The following is a 23,482-nucleotide window of genomic DNA, read 5'->3' on the forward strand; positions in this document are numbered from 1 at the left end:
GAGTCCCAGTTTCGCCCATTGGAGTGAACACACATTCAGAACTCTTGATTTGGGGTTCTTCATTTTCTCACTCAATGACAGCAGATTCTATTTGTTTAGAGGCAATTTATGAAGGTTCTTTCCCTTCAGACTGGAGAAGCCCCCTCCCCCTTGGATTTGGCTGTCATTTTTGGGGTCCTGGGTTTATAAACCAATTTTTTGAGAAGGGGATTCTAGCGATATGACATTGCCCCAAAATACATGTCTTATTCAAAATTCATAGAAAAGCTGAGGATAATGCTTAGCATCAAAGTATCCTGCTTAGAAGTCTTGGGCTCCTCCAGAATTTAGAAGCCTGTTGGATCTGATGACTCTTGCAGTCCACCACATTCCAGAACTGTTTATAGAAGAGAATGTGGGAAACACCTGTTTCTGGCACTCCTACGGCTACAACGCTTCATCTCAAATGCAGATCATTACCCCCAGGATTCAGAGAACTGCTGTATTGGTCAGTCATCTTTAAGTTCACTTTGACTAAACAATATTGTCAGGACAGTATCTTCCAAAGCTCCAAGCATACTGCCTGTAGCTCTATGTATCAATTCCCTCATGAGTGTATTCAGAATCTGAAAGGTTTTTCATACGACCAGCAAAAGGAAGATCTTATCCACAACTGCTTTTGAAGGCTGAAGAGTGAATTCATTGCCTTCTCTGTTCTGTCTGCAGAACTTTTCAACTGAGTTTTGACACACTTCTGTTTCAGTCAGAACTTTGGTGTATGATGTGGTTCAGGGCGAGTGGTGTCCAAGTTGATGTCCACAAGTAGTGGCTAGACCTACCTGGTCTCTGATACATTAAGAAATGGAATGTAGCAGTCCAACCATATTGAGGATTCCAAAGTACTTTCAATGCTTACAAATATTCATACTTTCACAGGTGTCAGTTTCAGCTTTTCAAGCACTACTGCCTATCTCCTCTTCCAGCTCCACATTGACATCTGCTTCCGATCAGACCCTTAGCACTACAAATCCCGCATTATCCTTTTCATTTTTATTTTCATTTCAATGATTTATGTGACTCAAATAGATACAATATTAATCTCTATTTGCCTTCCTCTTATTCATCACAAATTTCCCACAAAAAATGTTGGTGTAGAATATTTGTGGTGTGAAACGTTTTGGGTGAATAAGAAGAAGGCAAATAGAGATTAATATTTGATCTTTTTGAGTCACATAAATCATTGAAATGAAAATAATAAAAATGAAAAGGATAATGCGGGATTTGTAGTGCTTTATTTTCCCCCATTTTTGTGGATTTTTGTGAGCAATCCTATCAGACCCTGACAGTGTTAACCCTGTCGGTCTATGACCACAAATGCTTAGCACACACAGAGGCTCAGGATTATCCCATTTCAACTCCGTTCCAGAGGGTGACTAAATCCAGATCTTGGAGATGTCTAGATCCTCCAAATCGTGGAGTCTGGATACCATTGCTGTTCCTTCATACTGCTTGTATCTTGATTCACATTTGACTCAATTGACATTGTTTCACCAAGAAATGCAATCATTGTTTCAATAGCGAATGATTGGACAGTCTTTGTCCCAGCTTGGACTGGATATTTATTCCCAATATTTTCTCAATCCCCAAAATCAGATAGATTGAGGCCTATTATGGGTCTGAGATCCTTCAACAAATATCTACTTCAAGAGGACTTCCGAATGGGTTCCCTAAGCATGATTCTTCCTTACATCCAAGGGTAGGAATGGATGTGCATGCTCATATGCCTTTCAATCCCACCAATTAGCACTACCTTCACGTCAAGGTGGATTCCTTCCACTACCAGTGCAAAGTCATCCTGGTTGCCTTATCAGCAACTCTGAAAATCTTTCCAAGATGTCTTGTAGTGGTAGTTGTTTGCCTGCATTGCCAAGAAATTCACATTTTTTTCTGTACCTGGATGGCGGCTAATCATAGTGGGGTAGATTTTCAAACACGGCGCGTTCGTGTACTTTTGCTGGCGCATCAGGCGCAAGCAAAAGTACGCAGGATTTTAGTAGATACGCGCGTATCCGCTAAAATCCTGGATCGGCGCGCGCAAGGCTATCGATTACGTATAGCCGGCGCGCGCCGAGCCGCGCAGCCTACCCCCGTTCCCTCCAAGGCCGCTCCGAAATCGGAGCGGCCTTGGAGGGAATCCTCTAACGCCCTCCCCTCCCTTCCTCTACCTAACCCACCCCCCCGGCCCTGTCTAAACCCCCCCTTACCTTTGTCGGGGGATTTACGCCTCCCGGAGGGAGACGTAAATCCCCACGCGCCAGCGGGCCCCTAGCGCGCCAGGACGCGACCTGGGGGCGGGTATGGAGGGCGCGGCCACGCCCCCGGACCGCCCCGGGCCGTAACCACGCCCCCAGGCCCGCCCCCAAAACACTGCCGACACGCCCCGAAAACGGCACGGCGCTCGGCCCCACCCCCGACACGCCCCCCTCCGAAAGCCCCGGGACTCTAAGTCCCGGGGCTCTGCGCGTGCCGGGAGGCCTATGTAAAATAGGCTCACCGGCGCGCAGGGCCCTGCTCGCCTAAATCCGCCCGGATTTGGGCGGATTTAGGCGAGCAGGGCTCTTAAAATCCGCCCCAGTGAGTGTTCAAGTTTGAACATTGCTTTCTCTACTCAAGATGGTCCATTTTTGTTACTCAATTTGGGCTTTTCTGCTCATTTTCAATAAGTCAAATCTTCTATCTACTAGGAGCACAAAATCTATTAGAGTAGGGATAGACTCGCTGCAAGTGGGAGTGTTTCTGAACATACATCATGGTATAGCTTCTGCACAATCTACTGTCTTCTCAATGTGCAACAGCCAGAACGATTCTTGTTGCATCAAGTCATATGATTTCAGCCATTGTATATGGTCCCACTGTTCTCTACACTGGGATCAGCTCACCCAACCATTCTGCACCACAGTCCTTAGTCTAGCTTTCTGTTTCATTGATGGTGAAATCTCTATGTACTTCTGGGTGGAGTGCTCTGCACTCTTCCTCATCAAGTCTCAATAGCAACGATTGCCTCTTCGAAAGGAGCGATGTTCACACAGGTTCACTCCGATCCCAGGGCACCTGGTCTCGTGAGGACAGTCGTTATCAGATCAATCTGTTGAACTTAAGGATAGACATATGCTCTGTTCATGTATCTTTTTTGAGAGATAAGCATCTTAATTCAAACAGCCTTGCTATGTTTTTATGTTAGCAAACAGGAAGGCATGGAATCGTGATTTCTCTGCATGAACGTGTTAAAGATTTAGGTGGGGTGTAACCAATTCACCTCAGCAGAGTATTCCAACTTCATGAGTGATCTTTGAAGACAATTGACTGCTAACGTACTATTTGATTAAGGGGGTCTGCTGCCAATTGCCCTATTTGTATTGGTGCAGGATTGAAAACTAGATCAATTCTTCCTCCATTCTGCCCAGCGATCTCAGATTGGCCCACGGTGCCTTTCTCCTCGATCAGGAAACAAGCCTCAGATGTTTTTCTGCCAATGGGTGAGTCCAAGCATTGCTGCTGATTGTTCCTCTTTTTCTGGCTGTGGCTTAGACACATCATCAGTTGGACAGTGCCTTAGTAACTTATCATGTTCTAGTACATGCTAACCCATTGCTGCTTGTTCACTGATATTGAGGTTTATGAAAGGCTTATGTCGCAATAAGCCACTGACTTTTGTCTTTCTTTTCTCATGAGGCAATGTGGCCACTGAAGACGGATTCTCAAGTTTTGACAAGGAAAGTGTCATTTCTTATCGCAGTTACCTGAGCTATAAGCGTCAGCAAGCTCCAAACTTATGTTCTCTATGTGCTCTACATGCGATTTTCCCCCCCCATGATTAGTTAGACCTTCCCACTAACCTGAAACATCTACCATAGATTGTCTTGGCTTTTCATATCTATCAATCCATCATATTATCTACCTTTTTTCCAAGACTTCATATCCATGAAGGAGGAAGAACCCTTTTAGATACTAAGAGCCTCCACCTTGTAAGTGGAGAACTCGACAGCATCTCTGGGCTTCACAATTATTCTTTGCTTACAGCCCTAACAGATTTGGTGTCACAGTCACCAAATGTACATTGCCTGGCTAGCATTCAGCATTGCTGCGAGCTATAACTTCTACTGGTGCCCATCTTAGCAATGTATCTCTTAAAGGCATTTGCAATACTGCCTCTTAATCATTGGTTCACACCTTTATGTCCCATTACTGTCTACATAACCTTTCAAGGGCTGACAGTAATTTCAGATAAGCAGTTTTGCATAACCTGTTCTCACAGTAATCTACTCTCCATGGTGGAGACCGGGTTACTTGTCCAGTAATCACTCTGCTACAACCCTCAGCTTGGTACTCTCCACATGTAATGGCTAATTTAGTTTGCTTATCGATGAAAAAAGCAAGTTTGCTTACCATAAACGAGGTTTTCCAAAGGTAGGAGAGGCAAGTCCATTTGATGCCAACAAATGACTTTGACCACGTATAATGGCTAATTCATTGTGCCATCTATGGAAAACGTTGTTTATAGTAAGCAAACTGCTTTACCTTGCTATTAAATCATGCTGGAAGTCAGTTGGTTTTCCTTCAACCCTTTTAATACATGGAATACATTTTATCTGGTTCTCAAGGCTGGTAATTTTTAAACAATGTCCACACCTCTTGCAAGTTTTTAATCTTGTGAATTCCTCCTTTAAGTTTTGTTTCTAACAGATTTCATCATTTTATCATAGTCTCCATTTTTATAGTTAAATGCTACTGCAGTAGTTTTCCTTAGTATTTACCCTGCAGTGATTATGTTAAATGTAATTGTTATGATCACTGTTGCCAAGTGGATCCACTACCTTTATCTCTTGCACCAGGTCCTGCATTCCACTAAGAACTAGTTCCCCCATCTCATTGGTTTCATGACCAATTGCTGCATGAAGCAGTCATTGGTGTTATCTAAGACGTTTACATCCCTTGCATGTCTTGATGTGACATTTACTTAATCAATACTCTAAAAAAATTGAAGTACTATTATAATGTACAGTATATATTCGCATTGCATGAGTAAATTCATATAGTTGTAAGATCATTAAGAGGGAGGGCCAGTTTTACTAAGGTTTTTATTCCATTCAGGCCGATACAGTAAAAATTGCGGGAGAGCGGGCACTCATGTTGAGCACCCAGCCACCTCTCCTAGGTGCGTGATTCTTTATTTAAATGAGGGGTCGTGGTAATAAGGAGGCGCTAGGACAAAAGCGCATCCCTAGCACCTCCTTATTAGCATAGAGGTGGCTGTCAGCGGGTCCCAATAACAGATTCTCCATTTTACCGGCGTCTGTTTCTGAACCCGCTGACAGCAATGGGTTAGGAAAACTGACGCCGGTAAAAGTCCGTTTTTCTGACCAGCGGGCAGATCTTTTTTTTTTTTTTTTTTTAATTTTTGGTTCTCAGACTTAATATCGCTAGAATATGTCGGAGGACGTACAGAAAAGCAGGCATTAATTTCCAAGCATAAAATATGCGGCTTGGCTGCACATTTAACTTTCTGTATCCCGGGAACTGACTAACTAATCTCATCAACATGCATTTGCATGTGATTTTCAGGGGGGGGGGGGCGTGGCCACGCGTTTTTGATGCGCTAAACCCCTTACTGTATAAGGGGTAATAGGCGCACGTCAGATGCGTGGCCAGTTGCATGCTAAATGCTGTGCTTGGCTGAGCACACTGTACTGTATCGGCCTGATTCTATGTCTATGGGAAAAAGCTTAGTAAATCGAGCCTTGAGTGCTGTTCTTCCCTGGAAGAATTTCAGTTTAGCTCAATTGTTAACTAATCAGGATCCTCAAGTAGATTTGGTGTAGGGTAACCAAAATTTGTAAATTAACCAGGATATTGAACCAAAGTTATGGATATATATCATGAAGATACATTATGAGTATCCTGAAAACTAGTCCTGTTTGTAGGTGCTGAGAACCGCCAGCCTTTTGAATTAGCCAGGCTGAAGTGCTGCTTTAACTGTAAATAAATAATCCTTCCTTTATTTGTGTTAATTCATAGAAAGTAGTTGTGTTTTGCAAAATCATTGATATACTGATTTTCATTTTTTGCTATTATAAGTATTTAAACAGATGAATTGTTAATGAGATATTTGACCATTGATAAGAATTATTAATAATAAAATCTGTTCATTTCTATAGCGCTTTCCATTAGGAAGTGATGATGAGGTTATGAGCTCTACCCTGCAGCAGTTTGCTAAAGTGATAGATGAGGTAAGTGCCCATAGTGTGGATTGACTCAGGCCATATAGTTTAGTAACACTTTCTGCAATTAAACTGTTTCAGCATTTTAAGTAGTGAACTTTTAAAAACAAAAATAATATACTAGGCACACCTAGTGGGATAAATAAAGCATTAATTTATCCCACATGCATTGCAGTAGACATTCATTCTATTAAAAAATCTTCAGTAAAGTTGTTGAGATTTCTTTTGTCCCTTTAAAGTCCTCCTTTATGGAGAGCACCTGTCAGTGTGGTCACCTTTTTATTCCATCTTTTCCTTAAACAGTGGATGCAGTGTTCAAGTTTGCAGGTTCCATCTTCAGGATTGGTGTGAATGTGTTTGAGGTTGGCAGTTTGAACAAATGCTTTTTTAATCAACCTTTTTACATATGTATAAGCCAAAAATATGGCTTAAACAAAGAAAAAGAAAACATTTTTTTACACTTTGTCAAAAATTCCCACAAAGCTTACAAAATCCTAGGCCACAAAGCAAAAGAGGGGAGAGAAAAATTAAGGGAGTAAATATTAGAATAACCTATCTTAAGAAAAGGCATTTACATGAAACATCCTGCATTTATTAATAATAGATCAATCACTCCGGATCTAGCTATGGGGCATCAACAACAATTTCTTAGAATCTACAAAAGATTTAAGTTCTAGTTTAAAAAAAAAAAAAAAAAAAAAAAAAAAAGATTTATTCTGAAATTTCACAAAACACTTGCAAGGAGAAAGGAGACGCCCAAGGCAAGAACCTCCAGGCACAAGTCCAGAAAGCCTTTCCTTCTCTCTTGGGTTGCTCTTACAAAATCAGGAAAAATTCTGACCTTATGACCCAAAAAAGAATTATTTAAATTTCAAAAGTAACACTTCATAATGTAACTGAGGTCATGGTTGGAAAAGAAACAAGCAAGCAAAGTTGTCCTCTTAGAAACTTCTAAAGCAGAAGACTCTAAAAAGTCCGTCAGATTCATATCCTGAATATTAAGTTGACTAAGATTCTGTCTAGCAGCAGAAAATATACCTTATTAATGGGTGGAATACTTTCAGATGAAATGCTTAAGCACTCAGTCAAATATCTCTGCAAAGTCAGTTTAAGTAATTCTCCCATCACTCTTGGGAAATTTAGAAATCTTAAATTAAATCTTTGGAAATTTTCAATATACTCCAGCTGACTATTAATAATCCCCTGATCTTTAAGAATGGCAGAATTAACTGCCTGCACATCTCTAAATTTATCCTTGAGGATGGAAACTCGCAAAGACAGATCTTGAATTTTAGCCTTTTGGGCTTTTTCCAGAGAGTCCAGCCCTTTTGAAATAGAATTCAGCTTGGTAGAATTCTCAGTGAAAGCAGACCCCAACTTATGGATAATGACCCCACAGCAAATCCAGAGTTACTACCTCCGGTTTAGAAGTAGCAATGAAGGCAGCGCAAGCTGAGGAACTAGAGGGAAGAAACTCACCTCCCGTTCTTTACTTAGTCCCAAACTGTCAAAAGACAGCGATGACTGTAAATGGCGCTTAACCTCCAGAACTGGAGCTCCCACCAACGTGGAATCGATAGACGCCTCGTTGTCCTGTGCCCCCCATGATGCCTGGAAGAGGAGGAGTGTGCTGAGCCAGAAGTAGTCACTCATCCAAGGAGCTGAGAGAAACTTCATCCCCAGCAGTGGGAGATGCTCCCTCGCCTACCACAGCAACAGAGCTTAACCCCTCCACAGCAGGAGAAAAAGATGGGAAGTCAAGATTGTATGCTGAGCAGGGGTGAGTTGAGGACTATCTGAGGGAAATACCCTTTCCTCTCCCCTTCCATTTCGGAGGCATTATTGAAAGAAGAAAACTTATTTCAGGAAACATATAGAGTTCAGTGAACCACCATCTGTGTCATGCCATCATTTTGTCCTCATCCCTCTATATGGAACAAAGTCTTTTATAAAAATAAGACTATACTTGTTGCTGTGGTTGTAGGTGAGAAGGCAATTTCACGGGTTAGACTGAAATAGCTGACTTTTCCTACTCTTATAATCTTTGCCTTTTTTGTTCATAAACAGCCTAGCTCTTGCCACGCGGGTGCTTTCAACGCAGTTAGCCGATGCCATGATGTTTCCCATTAGCCAGTTTAAAGAGCGGGATTTAAAAGGTACTGTGCAGAAATTGGTTCCAGTGGCCCTGTTATGATGCATGGAATTATAGTGTTATATCCAGTTAAACCTTGAGCTTGAGTTTTCTAGAAAAGGGTAATGGAAGAGCTGTAGGAGGCATCATCATGAGAATATTTTGCTTCTGCTAAATTCTTTATTAAAGCTCTTCATTAAAAAATCTACATTCCATAAAATGTTGTATATTGCATAAAATGTTAAATATTGCACCTGTCAAGATTAGAACACAACATACTCTAAGAAATCAAAAATAAAATAAACAAAAAAACATGATCTAGTTCTTTTTCTTCCATTTATGGTCCCTTTTTAACTTTATTTTATGTATTCCACGTTAAATTAGGAAAAGATAACTGTGCATTCATGCAGCGCTTTAATAAAGGATTTTTCTTTACCATTATTTTTCTTTGCTACATATGTAAAATGTAGCAAAATGTCTAGCCTATTATATTTCTGAGAAATTATATGGTGCCGTCAGAAGGATATGGTAAATGTGACCAGTTTCTGGAAACATTTCTGTATATCTTTTCTTCAGAGGCCACTGAGTTTATCAGACAGACAAAGATACAGGTCCCAAAATATAGATAGAAAAATATGATTGCTGAGGTTTCTAGACATATCACAGTTTAATTGGAAAATTTCCCTTTTTCTTGGAAAGATGAAAAATTGTAGTACTTACAATGATTCTAGTTTTGGAGGGTAAGGATGACTAACACTGAATTTATTTTACTCTGGGAGTAATAACTATATAAATCTAGAAAAGGGGACAAAATGTTCAGGAAGATAAGGGGCCCATAGCTGATGAGATTTCATATTGATGTGGAACCTGTAAAGACCTCAAACGGTCTCTGAGAAACAGTCCTGTTTGATTGCCAGCTCAGGTTTTTCTCTCCCTTGGTTGGTCTGGGCTGGGGGATGATGTAGAGGGATCTTTCACAACTCCTGGGTGGGGGGAGTCATGGTCCTCAAATACTTAGTAGCCAGATTAAAGTTCCATATGTTTACAGAAAAAGCCCTGGTGCATGGTCCCTGGCCAAAGACTGTTACAATGATTGGATCAAAGTAAATTGGGGGGGAGGATATATTCTAAGGGAGACAATCCTTGGCTAGTTGTGAATGAATGCTGATGGTGCCAGAGCCCAGCCCTGCTTCTGATTTGAGCTGGATTAAAAAAAAAAAGAAAACAGTCCTAGGACACTTGGTTTAAATGATTTGATGTGGACGGCTTGCCGTTGCATCACCTGTAGGAGGAGGGGGACCAGTACTAATGTGGAATACCATCTGCTTGAAACACAGTTTGTTGTGGTGTAATAATATTGAACTGTGTATCTCTGTGGGATTTCTATTCTATAATTGGGAAAATATACTTTGACTAATCATGCTGGCCACAGCGCATGGCTCAACACGCGATTGGATGTGCGTCCATAACCCCAATGCAAAATAGGGGTTAGCGTGTCCAAGGCGCACGTCTTATCGAGCACGTAGGTAATAGCGCTTATCACATTAAATTCATGTGGATGAGGCTATTAACTATTTTCCCTCCGATTCAAAAAAAAAAAAAAAAAAAAAAAAAAAAGTGCACCCCAAGGTGCACACTTTAACCCGTAAAAATTGACGCCTGCCCAGATCTGGTATTAATGAGGAGCCCTTTTTTCAGTTTCTCTGACTTAATATCATTGCGATATTAAGTCTGAGGAGCCAAAATAGGAGAATTTAAAAGCAAAAAAAAAAAAAAAGTGTGCTGGCGGTCAAGTTGGGGAAAATGGATGTCCTAACCTGACCGCCACCTCTCCTGGGTGCTTACTGCCGAGGACGCGTTGGGGCACATAGTTTCCCCCTAATGCCTCCTTTTTTCGGAGGCACTCGATTTAAATATTAATCAGGAGCCTGGGAAAGGTGGATCGGTGTGGATTAAGGGAGCGGGTGCTCATGAAGCACCAATATTGCATTGGCCTGATAATTAGGTTAAAAATGTCTCTTGTGAAATTGCTTGTCCTGGAGCATATCATCTTCATTTTGAGACAGAATCTGTTAATATAAAAAATATAGGGGGTAGATCCTAAAAAAGTACGCTGGATTTATAAGATACGCGCGTAGCCTATAAAATCCGGGGTCGGCGCGCGCAAGGGGGTGCACATTTGTGCAACCTGCGCGCGCCGAGCCCAGCGCGCGCTGCCTGTTCCCTCCGAGGCCGCTCCGATTTCGGAGCAGCCTCGGAGGGAACTTTCCTTCGCCCTTCCCCTCCCTTCCTCTACCTAACCCACCCCCCCCTACCTTTGTCGGCAAAGTTATGCCTGCTGAAAGCAGGCGTAACTGCGCGCGCCGGCTGGCAGCCCCGCTCCGTGTTCTGGTCCCGGGGGCTGATCTGGAGGCCTCGACCATGCCCCCAGGCCAGCGCCATGCCCCGCCCCCGAAACGCCCCCGACACGCCCTCTCCCCGCCCCTTTGACAAAGCCCCAGGACTTACGCGCGTCCCGGGGCTCTGCGCGCGCCGGCGGCCTATGCAAAATAGGCGCGCCGGGCTTTTAAAAATCCGCCCTTAGCGCTCAACAATTCCTGGGCTGGGAAGTGTTGCCCTTTTGACCAATGTTCCTAGTATGTGTGTTCAACCTCAGTCCCTATAATGCCATCTTAATCTGAGTTGAAAAGAAACAATTTGTTTCTAGTAATTCTGTAAAGCTCCTAACAAAATTCTTATGTTGATGGATAACTATGGTCAGTTGTTGAATTAGAAAGAAAGAAATTGACATTCTGTACACTTCATACTCTTTAAAAATACCCCCCCCCCCCCCCCCCACCCAAACCAATAAAAGCATTTTTGGATTGGCAGTCAAGATTTTTCATTTTCCTACTACTAAGTCAGTTCTTTAGAGTAAAATAAAATAGATACTGGATGATCTAAATTTTGTATAGGATGGATCTGAATGGAGTTAATCTTTATAAGCATTGGTAACCCTGAAATCCTGACCAGTATCCAGATGTTAGATACCTGTGGAGTATGGACATGGGCATAATATGCAGAGCAAACCTAGCAGTCGAGGTTTGTGCCAAGGTCAAAACTTATATGATGTGTTTTAAATAAAAGAAAATGAATAATGAGACTGCTCTCAAATTATGTCTTTAAAATGTTTTCTTAACCATATTTTATTTATTTTTTTTAACAGAAATCTTGACTTTAAAAGAAGTTTTTCAGATTTCAAGTAATTGTATGTATATTTTTAAAATTCCAGTAAAGATCGCAGGAGAACGGGCGTTCCATGTTGATGCCCCGCTTTCCCGATGTGCCCCCAGCCACCTCTCCTGGGTGCGCGATCCTATTTTAAATGAGGGGTTGCGCTAAAAGGAGGAGTTAGGGATGATTATGTACTCTTAAGCACCTCCTTGGCCCAGGAGAGGTGGCTCTGTCAGCGGGTTCAGGAAAGTGACGTTCAGTTTTACGAGTGTCTGTTTTCCAAACCCACTGACAGCAATCGGTTAGGAAAACTGATGCAGGTAAAATTGAGATTCTGTTCTCCTAACCGGACGGCACATTTAAAAATTTTTTTTACATTTTTGGTTCCTCCGACTTAATATCGCTAGGATATTAAGTCGCTAGGATATTAAGTCAAAGGTGTACAGAAAAGCAAGTTTTTGGGGTACTTGCCCAGGTTTCTTGTGGCCTGGTTTGGCCTCTGTTTGGAAACAGGATGCTGGGGCTTGATGGACCTTGGTCTGACCCAGTATGGCATTTTTCTTATGTTCGTATTTTTCCTGCTTTTCTGTACACTTTTCCCAGTGTACATTTTACTTTCTGAATCCTGGGTGAATGACTAATAGGCTCATCAACATGCGTTTGCATGTGATGAGCACTATTAATTTTCAGGGGGTTTGGCTGGGCGCTAAACCCCTTAAAATATAAGGGGTAATAGACCCCCCCTTGAAAACACCCAGCTAAACGTGTGTTGAACAGTGCCGTACGGCTGAGTGCACTTTTACAGAATCGGCCCCTATAGTTGTTAGGAGCTAAACTTTAAAACTTTTTACCTTGTTTTTCTCTTCATTCTCTGAAGTTTCTGTTGCATTGAATGAAATTGGAATTATTTCTGAGTGCATGGGGATGTGTTCATAAAACCAGTTTTGTTTTGTTTTTTTCCTTTTCAATGGATAAAGATGCATGGTTCTGTACTGAGGCTTATGGAGATTTAGTCCCTGAAGATAAAATTTAGTCTAGTGGATACATTGGACCAGATAATGCTAGCACCCTACCCTGCAAATCTGTGCATCTGCAAAACTCATTAGTGTGGATTTTTTTCAAATTTTCCATTTCTATTAATAATTATAATTTTATTGCATTTTTAGATCATGATGTTGCTATCAACAGATACAGTCGACTATCAAAACGAAGAGAAAATGAAAAGGTTTCATCTTCACCTTATGTTTTCTTTAATGGAAATATTAGGAGCATAATATTCTCATTGCTCACAAATGTGGTTTTTGCTACAGCAAGATTTAAATAGTAATTAAAAATTTGGATTATCGGCATTTTGAGTTTATTTTATTCCACTATCTAACAAAGCTATGTCCTACTTGCAAGTAATTCAAATTTGAGGGAGGAGACTTTAGTGATTAGAGCACAGGGATAACAATCAGGGAAGCCAGGGTTCAAATCCTGCTTCTCCCACGTACTCCTTTTGACCTTGAGCAAATCACTTTAATCTCCCATTGCCTAAGGTACTACGGTCGTTAGCTGTTTAGGGCAAAGGCTTACCATACCTGGATGCCTACACCATAATAATATAGCACTGCATATATCCAATAGTGCTGTAAAAATAAGTGTTATATTAAGGATCCTGACCTTTTAAAGTAGCAATGCTACCTCCTTGCAACAGAAATTTTAAGTTTATGAGGAAGTGGCTGAGGAAGGGGGTGTATGGGTAATGAAGACATTTTCTCTAGTCCTTGTTTGATGTGGACCAGAAAAGTTGCATATGGAATTGCAGTTAAGGACTTAGCTGAAGTCTAAGACAATGTCAGGAGCAGAGTAGATCACCCTTCTTGTCTTCCTGTCCCTCCTCTGACTTGTCAAAGCCTGAGCCACTGATTGTGGTCCCAAGACAGAAAGTAAAGAGCAAGTCCCCTTCACAATCCTGGACCCTATCCCTGTCCATTGCAGCACCCTCCTTGATCACTGGATCCTCTTCCCTCTACCCCTGTATCCCCTTGCCCAGGAAAGGGAGACAAAGGGAAGAAGGAGGGCACCTGGGTCAGTCCCAGATTAGTAGGGGTTTTTTTTTTTTTTGTTTTTGTTTTGGCTTACTGGGGCAACACCAAAAATCTTCTCTTGCTTCTTGTGCTCCTCCAATTTTTACTACTCCTCTTCCTCCCACCCCAATTTTATATAATTTCTTTTAAATGGCCACACCCTCTTATCTCATCTGGCCAGAACTATCTTCCTGCCCTAGGATGTATGTCTTCAGTTGAACTTTAACACTTAAAAAATGAAAAACTGGTACAATATGTGATGATAAATATCAAACAAATGGAAAAATCACATATATGAAAGTGTTTTAAAGTAAACAATGTGATAAACCCTATGTGAGCAATTGCACACTTATGCTGCAAAGGGTTTTAACATTTAATCACTTGTTATAGTAGTGCTTGTTCGATGTACTTAATCATGGGGTGATACACGTTGTTTCTCATAAAGAATTGCCACAATTTTGAGTAAATAAACTATCTTGAATTTTTTCAATTTTTTAACTAGAAGAAAGTTCATTCAACATCATTTTATATAGGAAACATTTTTTTGGACTTCTCCTTCCAGATGACGCTTAGAACAAAGCGCTCATCCACTTTGCTCAGCAAACGACCAACACCACTGGTGTTTCGTGGACTTCGTCAGGGGCTAATGTTTTATGAGTATAGGATGCATTTTATGAATATCGGATACATTCCAAGTTTGATGTATCTGATACTCATAAAATGTATCCTATGTTTCTTGTTTTAGAAACATTAGCCCCTGATGAAGTCCATGAAACACCAGTGGTGTTGGTCGTTTGCTGAGCAAAGTGGATGAGCGCTTTGTTCTAATCGTCATCTGGAAGGATAAGTCCAAAAAACGTTTTCCTATATAAAATGATGTTGAATGAACTTTCTTCTAGTTAAAAAAATTGAAAAAATTCAAGATAGTTTATTTACTCAAAATTGTGGCAATTCTTTATGAGAAACAACGTGTATCACCCCATGATTAAGTACATCGAGCAAGCACTACTATAACAAGTGATTAAATGTTAAAACCCTTTGCAGCATAAGTGTGCAATTGCTCACATAGGGTTTATCACGTTGTTTACTTTAAAACACTTTCATATATGTGATTTTTTCCATTGTTTGTCTTCAGGTGAAGGCAATGAGAGAGATTTGGTGCAAACCTGTAAGCTGGTGCATGCTCAGGCCTTGCAGCAGCCTAACCTTTTCTCCCATGAGGGCTTCCTGGTAGCAAAGAAATCTGTGGGGGGGGGCAGGCGCAGCATTTTGAACACTTTGTATCATGGACCCCTTGCTCACTCTCTTGTTGTCTCCACCTAAAGACATGTACCTTAGGGAAGAAATATACTACTTAACATGGGCCTGGAAAGGACCAAGCAGCTTTTAGCTCCAAGCCAGTGGGACTTCTTGTGACATTGGGATTACAGGCATTTGCTTCCCCTCTCCAACTCAAACCCTGGTCTTGCAGGATTCTAGACTGGTTACTGTGATATATTTGACTGAATAAAATATACAGTCCTTGCCCCCAAACAGGAGAAATAGGTCTATGAATCAGGTCATGAAATATCTTTGGAAGGTTGGAGTAAACTGATTCTTTTTTCAAAGTCTGTTACTGGCTCATTAAAGGAACTCAGGAAGGAAATGTTATGGGGGCAATAATGAAACAGTTTGTAGTACTTGCAGGTTCATGATTATTTTGTATCTTTTTCAAAGAAAAACTCCTCCCTTGGAAAATTTGTGACCAACACAGGTATTTTTGCCTGCCCTGAGGGGTAGGAAGCAGAGAAACAATTTTCAAAACTCCCATTTCTGCAAGTAAAATGCTATCTTACCTATGGAAATGGCTTTGAAAATTGCCTTCCTCAGTGATTTTATTTGACGTTATTAAACTTAGTCCTGATCTGTTTCATATGGTTACAGAAACTACCAAGATACAGGCACATGGTTTTGTCTATGGTACAAGGAATTTTCAAAGAAATCATAGCAAGATGGGGGTGACAACTTGCCATCACTTTGTAGCAAAAACTTAAGGATAATGTTATGAAGTAGTTCTCCTTATGTCTGATTTTGTATCGGGAAGTCTTCTGATTTACAGTATAAATCGAGAGCATTTGAGTTTACGTTACATGACTGTCCACTAGGGTTCTGCAGACAATAGAATGCAAATGAGTCACTATCCAAATTTATATCCTTCAGATTATTTAATTGTTATTTATATTCCGCCTTTCAGGCACTTCAAAGCAGTTCTCAGTATAATAGAAATTTGTTTTGGTGAAAAGCATTTAAATAGATATCAGAATCTGCTGAAACGTAAAATGAGTCCAAAATCTGTAAAGCTCAACTACAGTCCCTGCCCCCCACTATCATAAATCACACACATAAAGGGGGGCCATTTTCAAACTGTCTGGACATGTATACAGTCTATCGATGCAAAATCTGTGGGTAAAATGTAACAGTAGGTGTGCATTTTCCTTTTAGAAATTGCTCAAGATAAAAGTATCTGTAGAGATTTGCACTCCCTTTTTCTTTTGATACTTTTTCTGATCAAAACAATGTGCGTAGTGTTTAAAATTCCAGAATTATGTGAGTTTTCTCCTCCAACTCAATATTGCCCCCAGGATTCCCACCCCGAAAACACAGGTAAACTGTGTATTGTGGAACTGCTGCATACTTTTACCTACATGTAGGATAGGTAAATTAAAAAAAAAAAAAAATTTCTTTTACCAGGTAAATGGCCATTTATAGTGGCAAATGGCTTTTGATAATTGCCCTCCCCACATTTAACTTCTTTCATGGTTAGTACTACAGTACTAGCCACCCTTTTAACGAATAATGCTAACATTTATTAAATTAATTTGAAACTGGAGGGGGGAAACCACTAGTTATCTGTATGTCAGGCTAAAGATTTGCTGTGGCGTAGTAATGGAACCACCAGTGTTTGATACTTTTTTTTTTGGAAGAATACTAGAAAGTCGTCCTGTATGTGCTTGTTACACTAAAAATGAAGACAAGTTTATTAACAAATAAAGGACCTGATTTACTTAAAGCTTTTTTCCCTGTCCTTCTCTATGAGAGAAAAAAGCTTAGTAAATCAGGCCCACAGTGAATTACAGTACTGTAGCTTTTTAAAATTTGATTTTTTTTTTTTTTAAGGTTAAATTGGAAGTTACAGAAGATGTTTACACGTCTAGAAAGAAGCAACATCAGACCACAATGCATTATTTCTGTGCTCTGAATACACTTCAGTACAAAAAGAAAATTGCCATACTAGAGCCACTGCTAGGGTACATGCAGGCGCAGGTGAGTATTCCAGGTAGCAGAGTGTTAAACCTTTTACCTTCAAGAGAATGACATCTAGTCCGAGTAGCACGTAAAAATTAGAGCTAAAAATTCTTTTTACACTTTTTGGGTCAGAATTACCAGAAACCCCCTCCCAGCCTGCATGTACACACAGACTGTAACTTTAAAACATACACGCGGGCACCCATACACATGTATATGGGTGCACAATCTTGCACACATATGGCTTAAAATAGGCCTAATACGTATATGTGTGCCCCTAATTTTAAATCATTATTTGAGCAAACGTACTTCGCATATCTTCCTTAGGACTTTGTTGGCTTTAACACGCGCAGGTGAGTGGATTTTAAAACATGCTCATGTGAAGGACATTCCCAGTTTACATAAGAACATAAGACTTGCCATACTGGGCCAAACCAAAGGTCCATCAAGCGCAGTATCTTATTTCCAACAGTGGCCAGTCCAGGTCACAAGTACCTGGTAGGATCCCAAGTGGTAGATATATTACAAGCTGCTTATCTCTAGAATAGTTTGCCCAATCTATCTCGAAGTCATCCAGACTCCTCTGGTTCTTCAGCCTGCACTCCCTCACCCTAAAAATAGATTTCTGCAGATTTACACCATTAGGAGCAGCAGTAAATATATGCAGCTAACAAACTGCCTGCCTGTGGCCTCTAGATATACATGTCCTGAAACACCACTGGCATGTCCTAACTCAGCCCCCCCTATATTTTTTTTAACTCACGCCTGTGTTTAATGTGCTTAATTTGCAGCTTTTAAAATATGCATTGCTTGCACGCAGCCCAAATACTTGCGTATATGGGCCTTTTAGCACAACCACGCATTTTGCTAGGTCTGTGCTTAGGGTAGCAACATTTTGGGGATTGTAAAGTTTTTCTGTCACCCGGTGAACCTGCAGTCCCATCATCTTTCCCTACCCACCCCACTACAAGATCTCAGTGATTGATTGATTTCTATCTACCCCTCAGGGTTCTGCTGTCATTATGAGGGCAACTTTCAAACTGTGCCTAGCAGTGTAAAGTCATCTTTCCCTTTGAAAATTTGGTTTGAAAAAGCATGGGCATAGATCTGCACCTGCTATTTGTGCAGTTAACATTTTCCAGCAAAATTAAACACACGTGTGTGTTAGGTGCATAAGTACCAGCCCTTCTCCAACTCAACCTCCAGGAACACCTTCTCTCTCTGAGCATAAAAGTATGTGTGTACTAGCACAATGCATGTACCTTTTTACTCACAGACTGGGTCGACAATCTAAAACGAGCCCATTTCTATGCATAAACCCATCTCGCCCCCAGCTCCCTGACTAGAGCCCTTGAGGGGTCACCCTCCAATCCTTGGCCCCTAATGCAGGTGAGAGCCACAAAAGTTGCCCTGCATTAAAAAAAAAAAAAAGAAGAGTGTTTGCCCATCCTTTATATATAATATAGTTAGGGACATTCATTTTCAGACTTTATTTTGCCTGGGAACTTCAATTACAGCTGTGAAAAATGACTTTGATTTACTACACAGGAGAAAAACATGTGGAAAAGTCATTTTTCCATAGACCTTTTTATACTAACATTGAAATTCCTGGGCAAAATGAATATCCTGGAGTTGGAAATGGAGAAAATATTTTCTTTGCTATTTGGGCTTAGTATGGCGCTTTCTTCCTTGCAGTCACTGCTCCAGTCCATTGGAGCCTAGCAAGGAGCACATCAGCACAGCTTCCTCAGTTCTGGGCCTTGCTCAGAGCTGTTATGGAGTCTGGTGGATGCAGCAAGCATGCAACTTCTGTGAAAATCAGCAGGTTCATCATAACACATAAGTGGGTCATGTGACGGCGTGGTGCCATTTGGAATACAATTTCCAAAGCTTTCAAGTAAAACCAAAAGTCTTTCCTGAGATTGGAGGGGCAGTATAGAAATACTTATAAATAAAATAAAATGTGCCAGATTGCTGTCCTCTGTTTCTCCACTGCCCCAGTTGGATGTATTCCTGCAAGCTTTGTGGTTTTTTTGTTCATCATAATGTTCTAATTTTCTCCTGTCCTTGGCCAGAAACTTGATTTTTGCCTAGTCAGTGATTTTTGTTTTTTGCCCTTAAAATTATTTTTTCATTTTTCTGCCAAATCAATCCATCCCCATTTCTGATTTTTTGAGCGGGAAACAGGGTGTTGGACAGGACTGTAGTCAGTGTTTTTATTGCAGGCATAATTTCTAGAAAGGAAATTTTATTCATCTTTTGACTGGTGGTTGTGATGGTGATTTCTCACCATATCAGAAGCAGGCTGGTGATGCTATGTGTGATCACATGACTCACCTGTGTGATTGGTGAATTGCTGTCTTCACAGAACACCTATAACAGGAAAGCAACTTTGCTTTCTCCCTACTTTCCCAGGCAATGCACCAGACCCCTGTGCAACCTGGAACAAAGGCTTAACAGCACTATAATTTAACACTGTATGTTCCTAAGGAGAATTTCAGTTTGGCTAAAATTGAATCTGCTCCAAATGGTAGGTGGAAAGAAAACCCACATTTGGTGGTGCCATTTTGTGTTTTGTCTCTGAATTGTGACACTGGCAAGACGTGTTTAATAACCTTTTAATAAAGATTCATTTTTTTAAATGACATTTTCACTGTAGTTGGTATGAATGCATCTTTCACCTTTTTTAGGATCGATCTAATGCTTTGAAAGAAATGTTACAACTAAATCACCTAAAATGTTTTTTTTCCTTAGCATTCAGATAGGTGGATCCACAGCAGTGGGTTATGCAAAGCTGACATCAGGTATATATATACCCCTGCCCTGACATCAGCTTTCCAGTATTCTCCATCTCCAGCAGATGGTGGATGTCCATCTCCCTACTGGGATTGTGTTAAAAATTTGTTGTAGAAGGAGAAAAGTTTATTGCCCCACTCTCCTGTGTTGATATCTTATGGTCCCTTACTCAGTCGAGTTTGCTGAGGTGATTTCTTCAGATCCCTCCCTCAGATGAGTGCCTTGGTCCAGTGCTGGTTTCTGCTGACGTACACTTAGCTGTAAAAAAAATAAATAAATAAATAAATCTGAAAGGCAAGTGGGTGCAGGAAGCCAACAAAGTGTAGCGGTGAAAGTCTATGCCTTCTCCCCCACAGCCGACTTTGTACTTTGCTGGGACGGGCTTAACTCAGGTAAAGAGTAATTAAAAAAAAAAAAAAAAAAAAAAAAAATTAGGTAAGGGGGAGTTGATTTTAGGGATTCCTCTCCCCTCTGGTCTCTGTGCTTGGTTCACCGATCTGACGTATATTCCCGCCTCTGGTGAAGCTTGGGACTCGGAAAGCTTGGGTTGAGCAGCCTTCTGGGCTAGGCCTCGCTGTCAGGCTTAGATTATTCGCTGTGTGGTAGGCTGCGGCAACTTTCACGTGCTTTTGTTTGCGCATAAGGCTGCCCTCTTCAGATACCTTGGTTCGTGCTTACTCACCTGGCTGTGTGTCTAGTTGTGTGCCTAGCTGGGCTCTCAGTTTGGCGCATAGGGATGCCTACCTGGATGGCTCAGTTGTGCGCATAGAGGCACCTAGGTGGATGTACTTTGGTGCGCTTAAGGATGCCTAGGCAGGCACTCAAATTGCATACGGAGTGAGTGCTCGGGTAGTTGCTTAGTTGACCATCTACTGAATGGTGTATTTGGCACCTAATTTTTGAGCTCCTAGTTTTTCAAGCTCCTATTGTGAGCATAGCTGGGCACACAGTTCTTAAATGCCTGTTGGAGCGTACTGACAACTCTATGGCGCTGATAGCAAAGAATCCTATGCCCCTTACCCTTTGTGCTGCTTGCCAAATCCGGCTATCTCAGTCTGGCATCTCCTCTAATTTTAAGTCGGCCCTGTTTGGAGGCTCAGGAAGAATTGTCCCCTTCTTGTTTTACTAAGCCTGGCATAATAAGGGAATGGAAAAATAGCTGCCAGAAGTTTCATCTGAATTTGGGGCTCCTCTACCTGGTTTGTCAGCAGGGGAAAGTAGTTCAGTGGGCGCAAGACTGACGCCCCCTGGTTTTGGCATGGACCCCTCTTCCTTTTCTTGGGTGGAATTGTTTTCAAGGGCTGCAGTCCTTTATTTCAGGCACAGTTGAAGGCCCCAGCCAGTCTTAACAGATCAGGATTGCAGGCTGCGGATAAGCATCTGAGTATGTCTAGACTTGCTGTGGATCACGCCAATAGGGACCTGGATGTCATGGATGATGAAGCCAATCCTTACTCCCTGGAGGATGGGGAAATTCCTCCGGGGCTGGAGCCATATAGACTATGTTGCGTTTCTTTCATAGAGATGAGTTACCGGCTTTGATTTCCCAGACATTGAAGATGCTGGGGGTACCGGGGACTGATTCCATGTCTAAGCCAAAGAAAGATCCTATTTTTTGATTTCTTTGCGTAAAGCCTCATTCATTTCCTATTATGGAGGCTATTGAAGAATTGGTCGATCTTGAATGGGCTGCCTCGGAAGCTTATTTTAAAGGGGAATGAGCCTTGGAAGGGCTGTACCCCCTGAATCTGACTGCGAGAGAGCAATTGTGCTTTCAGAAAATAGATGCACTTGTTTGTGCTGTCACCAAGCGAACGACTATCCCCATAGAAGGGGGAGCAGCCTTGAAGGATGCACAAGATAGAAGAATTGAGGCCATCCTTAAGCAGGCCTTTGAAGCGATGGCAATGAATTTGCAGATGGCTTCTTGTTGCTCCCTGTTGGCTTGCTCTTGTTTACTTCTCTCTCAAGAAGTTGTTGAATCTGGTGTGAATTCCAGGGCAGTCATGGAATCGGCAGCTGTGTTTTTGGCAGATCTGTGCTGCGATTTGGTCTGCAGTTTGGCCAGAGGAATGGCTTTGGTAATAGTGGCCAGGCATCAGCTATGACTCAGGAATTGGTCAGCCGATACAATTTTGAAGTCTAATCTTATGAAATTGCCTTTTAAGGGATCACTCTTGTTTGGGAGTGAGCTGGTAAAAATGGCCAATAAGTGGGGTGAAGCCCAGGTTCCTCAGTTACCAAAGCATAAGAAGCAGATGCTGCGTTCCTTCGGTACAAGAGGTCATGCTAGGGGTTTCAGACACTTTTGATCCTACAGAGGAGCGGCTTCTCAGAGGACTCTGCCTTTGGGTAGGTCTCAGTCCTTTCATCTTAGGTAGCCCAGAAGGGGTGCAGGCTCGGGTAGTGGGGCCTCCCGAGCCTCTCAGTGAACCCAGCCGACCCACCCCTGGGAACAGGAGATAGGGGGTTGCCTCTCTTTTATCGCAGGAGGGTCGAGATCATGTCAGACCAGTGGGTTCTGGAGGTGATAAGAGATGGCTCTGGAGTTTCTCAGTGTCCCTTGGGACATTTTCATGGTGTCTCCTTGCAACTCTTCGCAGAAGAGACTAGCAGTGGAGTGTATGTTGTCAAGGCTCCTCAGCCTGCGGGCTGTTCCAGTGCCCATGTCACAAGAAAATATGGGCTAATATTCCATTTATTTCATTATGCCCAAGAAGGAGGGCTCCTTTTGCCCCATCCTAGATCTCAAGGGCGTCAACAGTCATTTGTGGGTGACTTGTTTTCGCATGGAAAGCTTATGCTCAGTGATGATGGCAGTACAGTCAGGAGTTTCTGACGACTCTGGATTTGTCAGAGGCATACCTTCATATCCCATCTGTCTGGAGCAACAAAAAGGTTTCTGCGTTTCCCTGTTTTGGGGCAACAACATCAGTTTTGAGCACTACCTTTTTGGATTGACCATCGCACCCAGAACCTTTTCCAAGGTTATGGTGGTGGTTATGGCCTTGTTGAGAGAGGATGGCTTTCTGGTTCACCTATATTTAGACAATTGGCTGATTTGGGCCAAGAGTCTGGAAGAGAACTTTTGGGTCTCCCGCAAGATGATCTCCTTGCTACAGGAACTAGATTGGGTGACAAACTTGCCCAAGAGCAATTTACAGCCATCCCAGACACTGGAGTATCTCAGTTTTCGGTTTGACCCGAAGCAAGGCTTGGGTGTTCCTGTCGGAGGGCTGCATTGAGAAGCTGCTGGTGTAGGTGCAACTATTGTCAGAAACAATATGTCCAACAGTGTGGTCTTATCTATAGGTGCTCGGGTAGATGGCGGCCACCCTAGAGGTAGTTACATGGGCAAGGGCACATATGCGCACTCTGTTGGCTCGTTGGAGTTCAGTCTCAAGACTATTCGATACGGCTTCACCTACCAGTGGAGATCAGCGTACAAGTGCAGTGGTGGTTTCAAGTGGACCATCTAAGGAAGGGAGTTTCCCTACGATCACTAGACTAGCTAGTACTCAAAACGGATTCGAGCCTCCAGGGTTGGGGTGCTCACTGTCAGGAGTTGACAGCACAAAGGGTACTGGAGTACAGAAGAGTCTCTTTGGAGCATCAGTTGGCTGGAAGCTCGAGCCATCTGGTTGACATGGTTGATATTTATCGACCAATTGCAGGGTCGAATGGTCTGGATTATTTATTTATTTATTATTTTTATATACCGATGTTCCTGT

General features: G+C 41.9%; 1 protein-coding gene across 1 annotated transcript in view; it reads left to right on the top strand.

Annotated features, from left to right (window-relative positions):
* Positions 1-23,482, top strand: part of APPL1 (adaptor protein, phosphotyrosine interacting with PH domain and leucine zipper 1) — a 124,213-nt gene that overhangs the window by 21,895 nt on the left and 78,836 nt on the right. Inside the window, exons 4-8 of the mRNA XM_029600926.1 lie at positions 6,195-6,270; positions 8,330-8,413; positions 11,594-11,635; positions 12,768-12,826; positions 16,827-16,973. Of these exons, the coding sequence (XP_029456786.1) occupies positions 6,195-6,270; positions 8,330-8,413; positions 11,594-11,635; positions 12,768-12,826; positions 16,827-16,973 (408 nt within the window). The remainder of the gene's footprint in view (positions 1-6,194; positions 6,271-8,329; positions 8,414-11,593; positions 11,636-12,767; positions 12,827-16,826; positions 16,974-23,482) is intronic.

The sequence above is a fragment of the Rhinatrema bivittatum genome, chromosome 4, assembly GCF_901001135.1.
Source record: "Rhinatrema bivittatum chromosome 4, aRhiBiv1.1, whole genome shotgun sequence".
Classification (NCBI taxonomy): Eukaryota; Metazoa; Chordata; class Amphibia; order Gymnophiona; family Rhinatrematidae; genus Rhinatrema; species Rhinatrema bivittatum.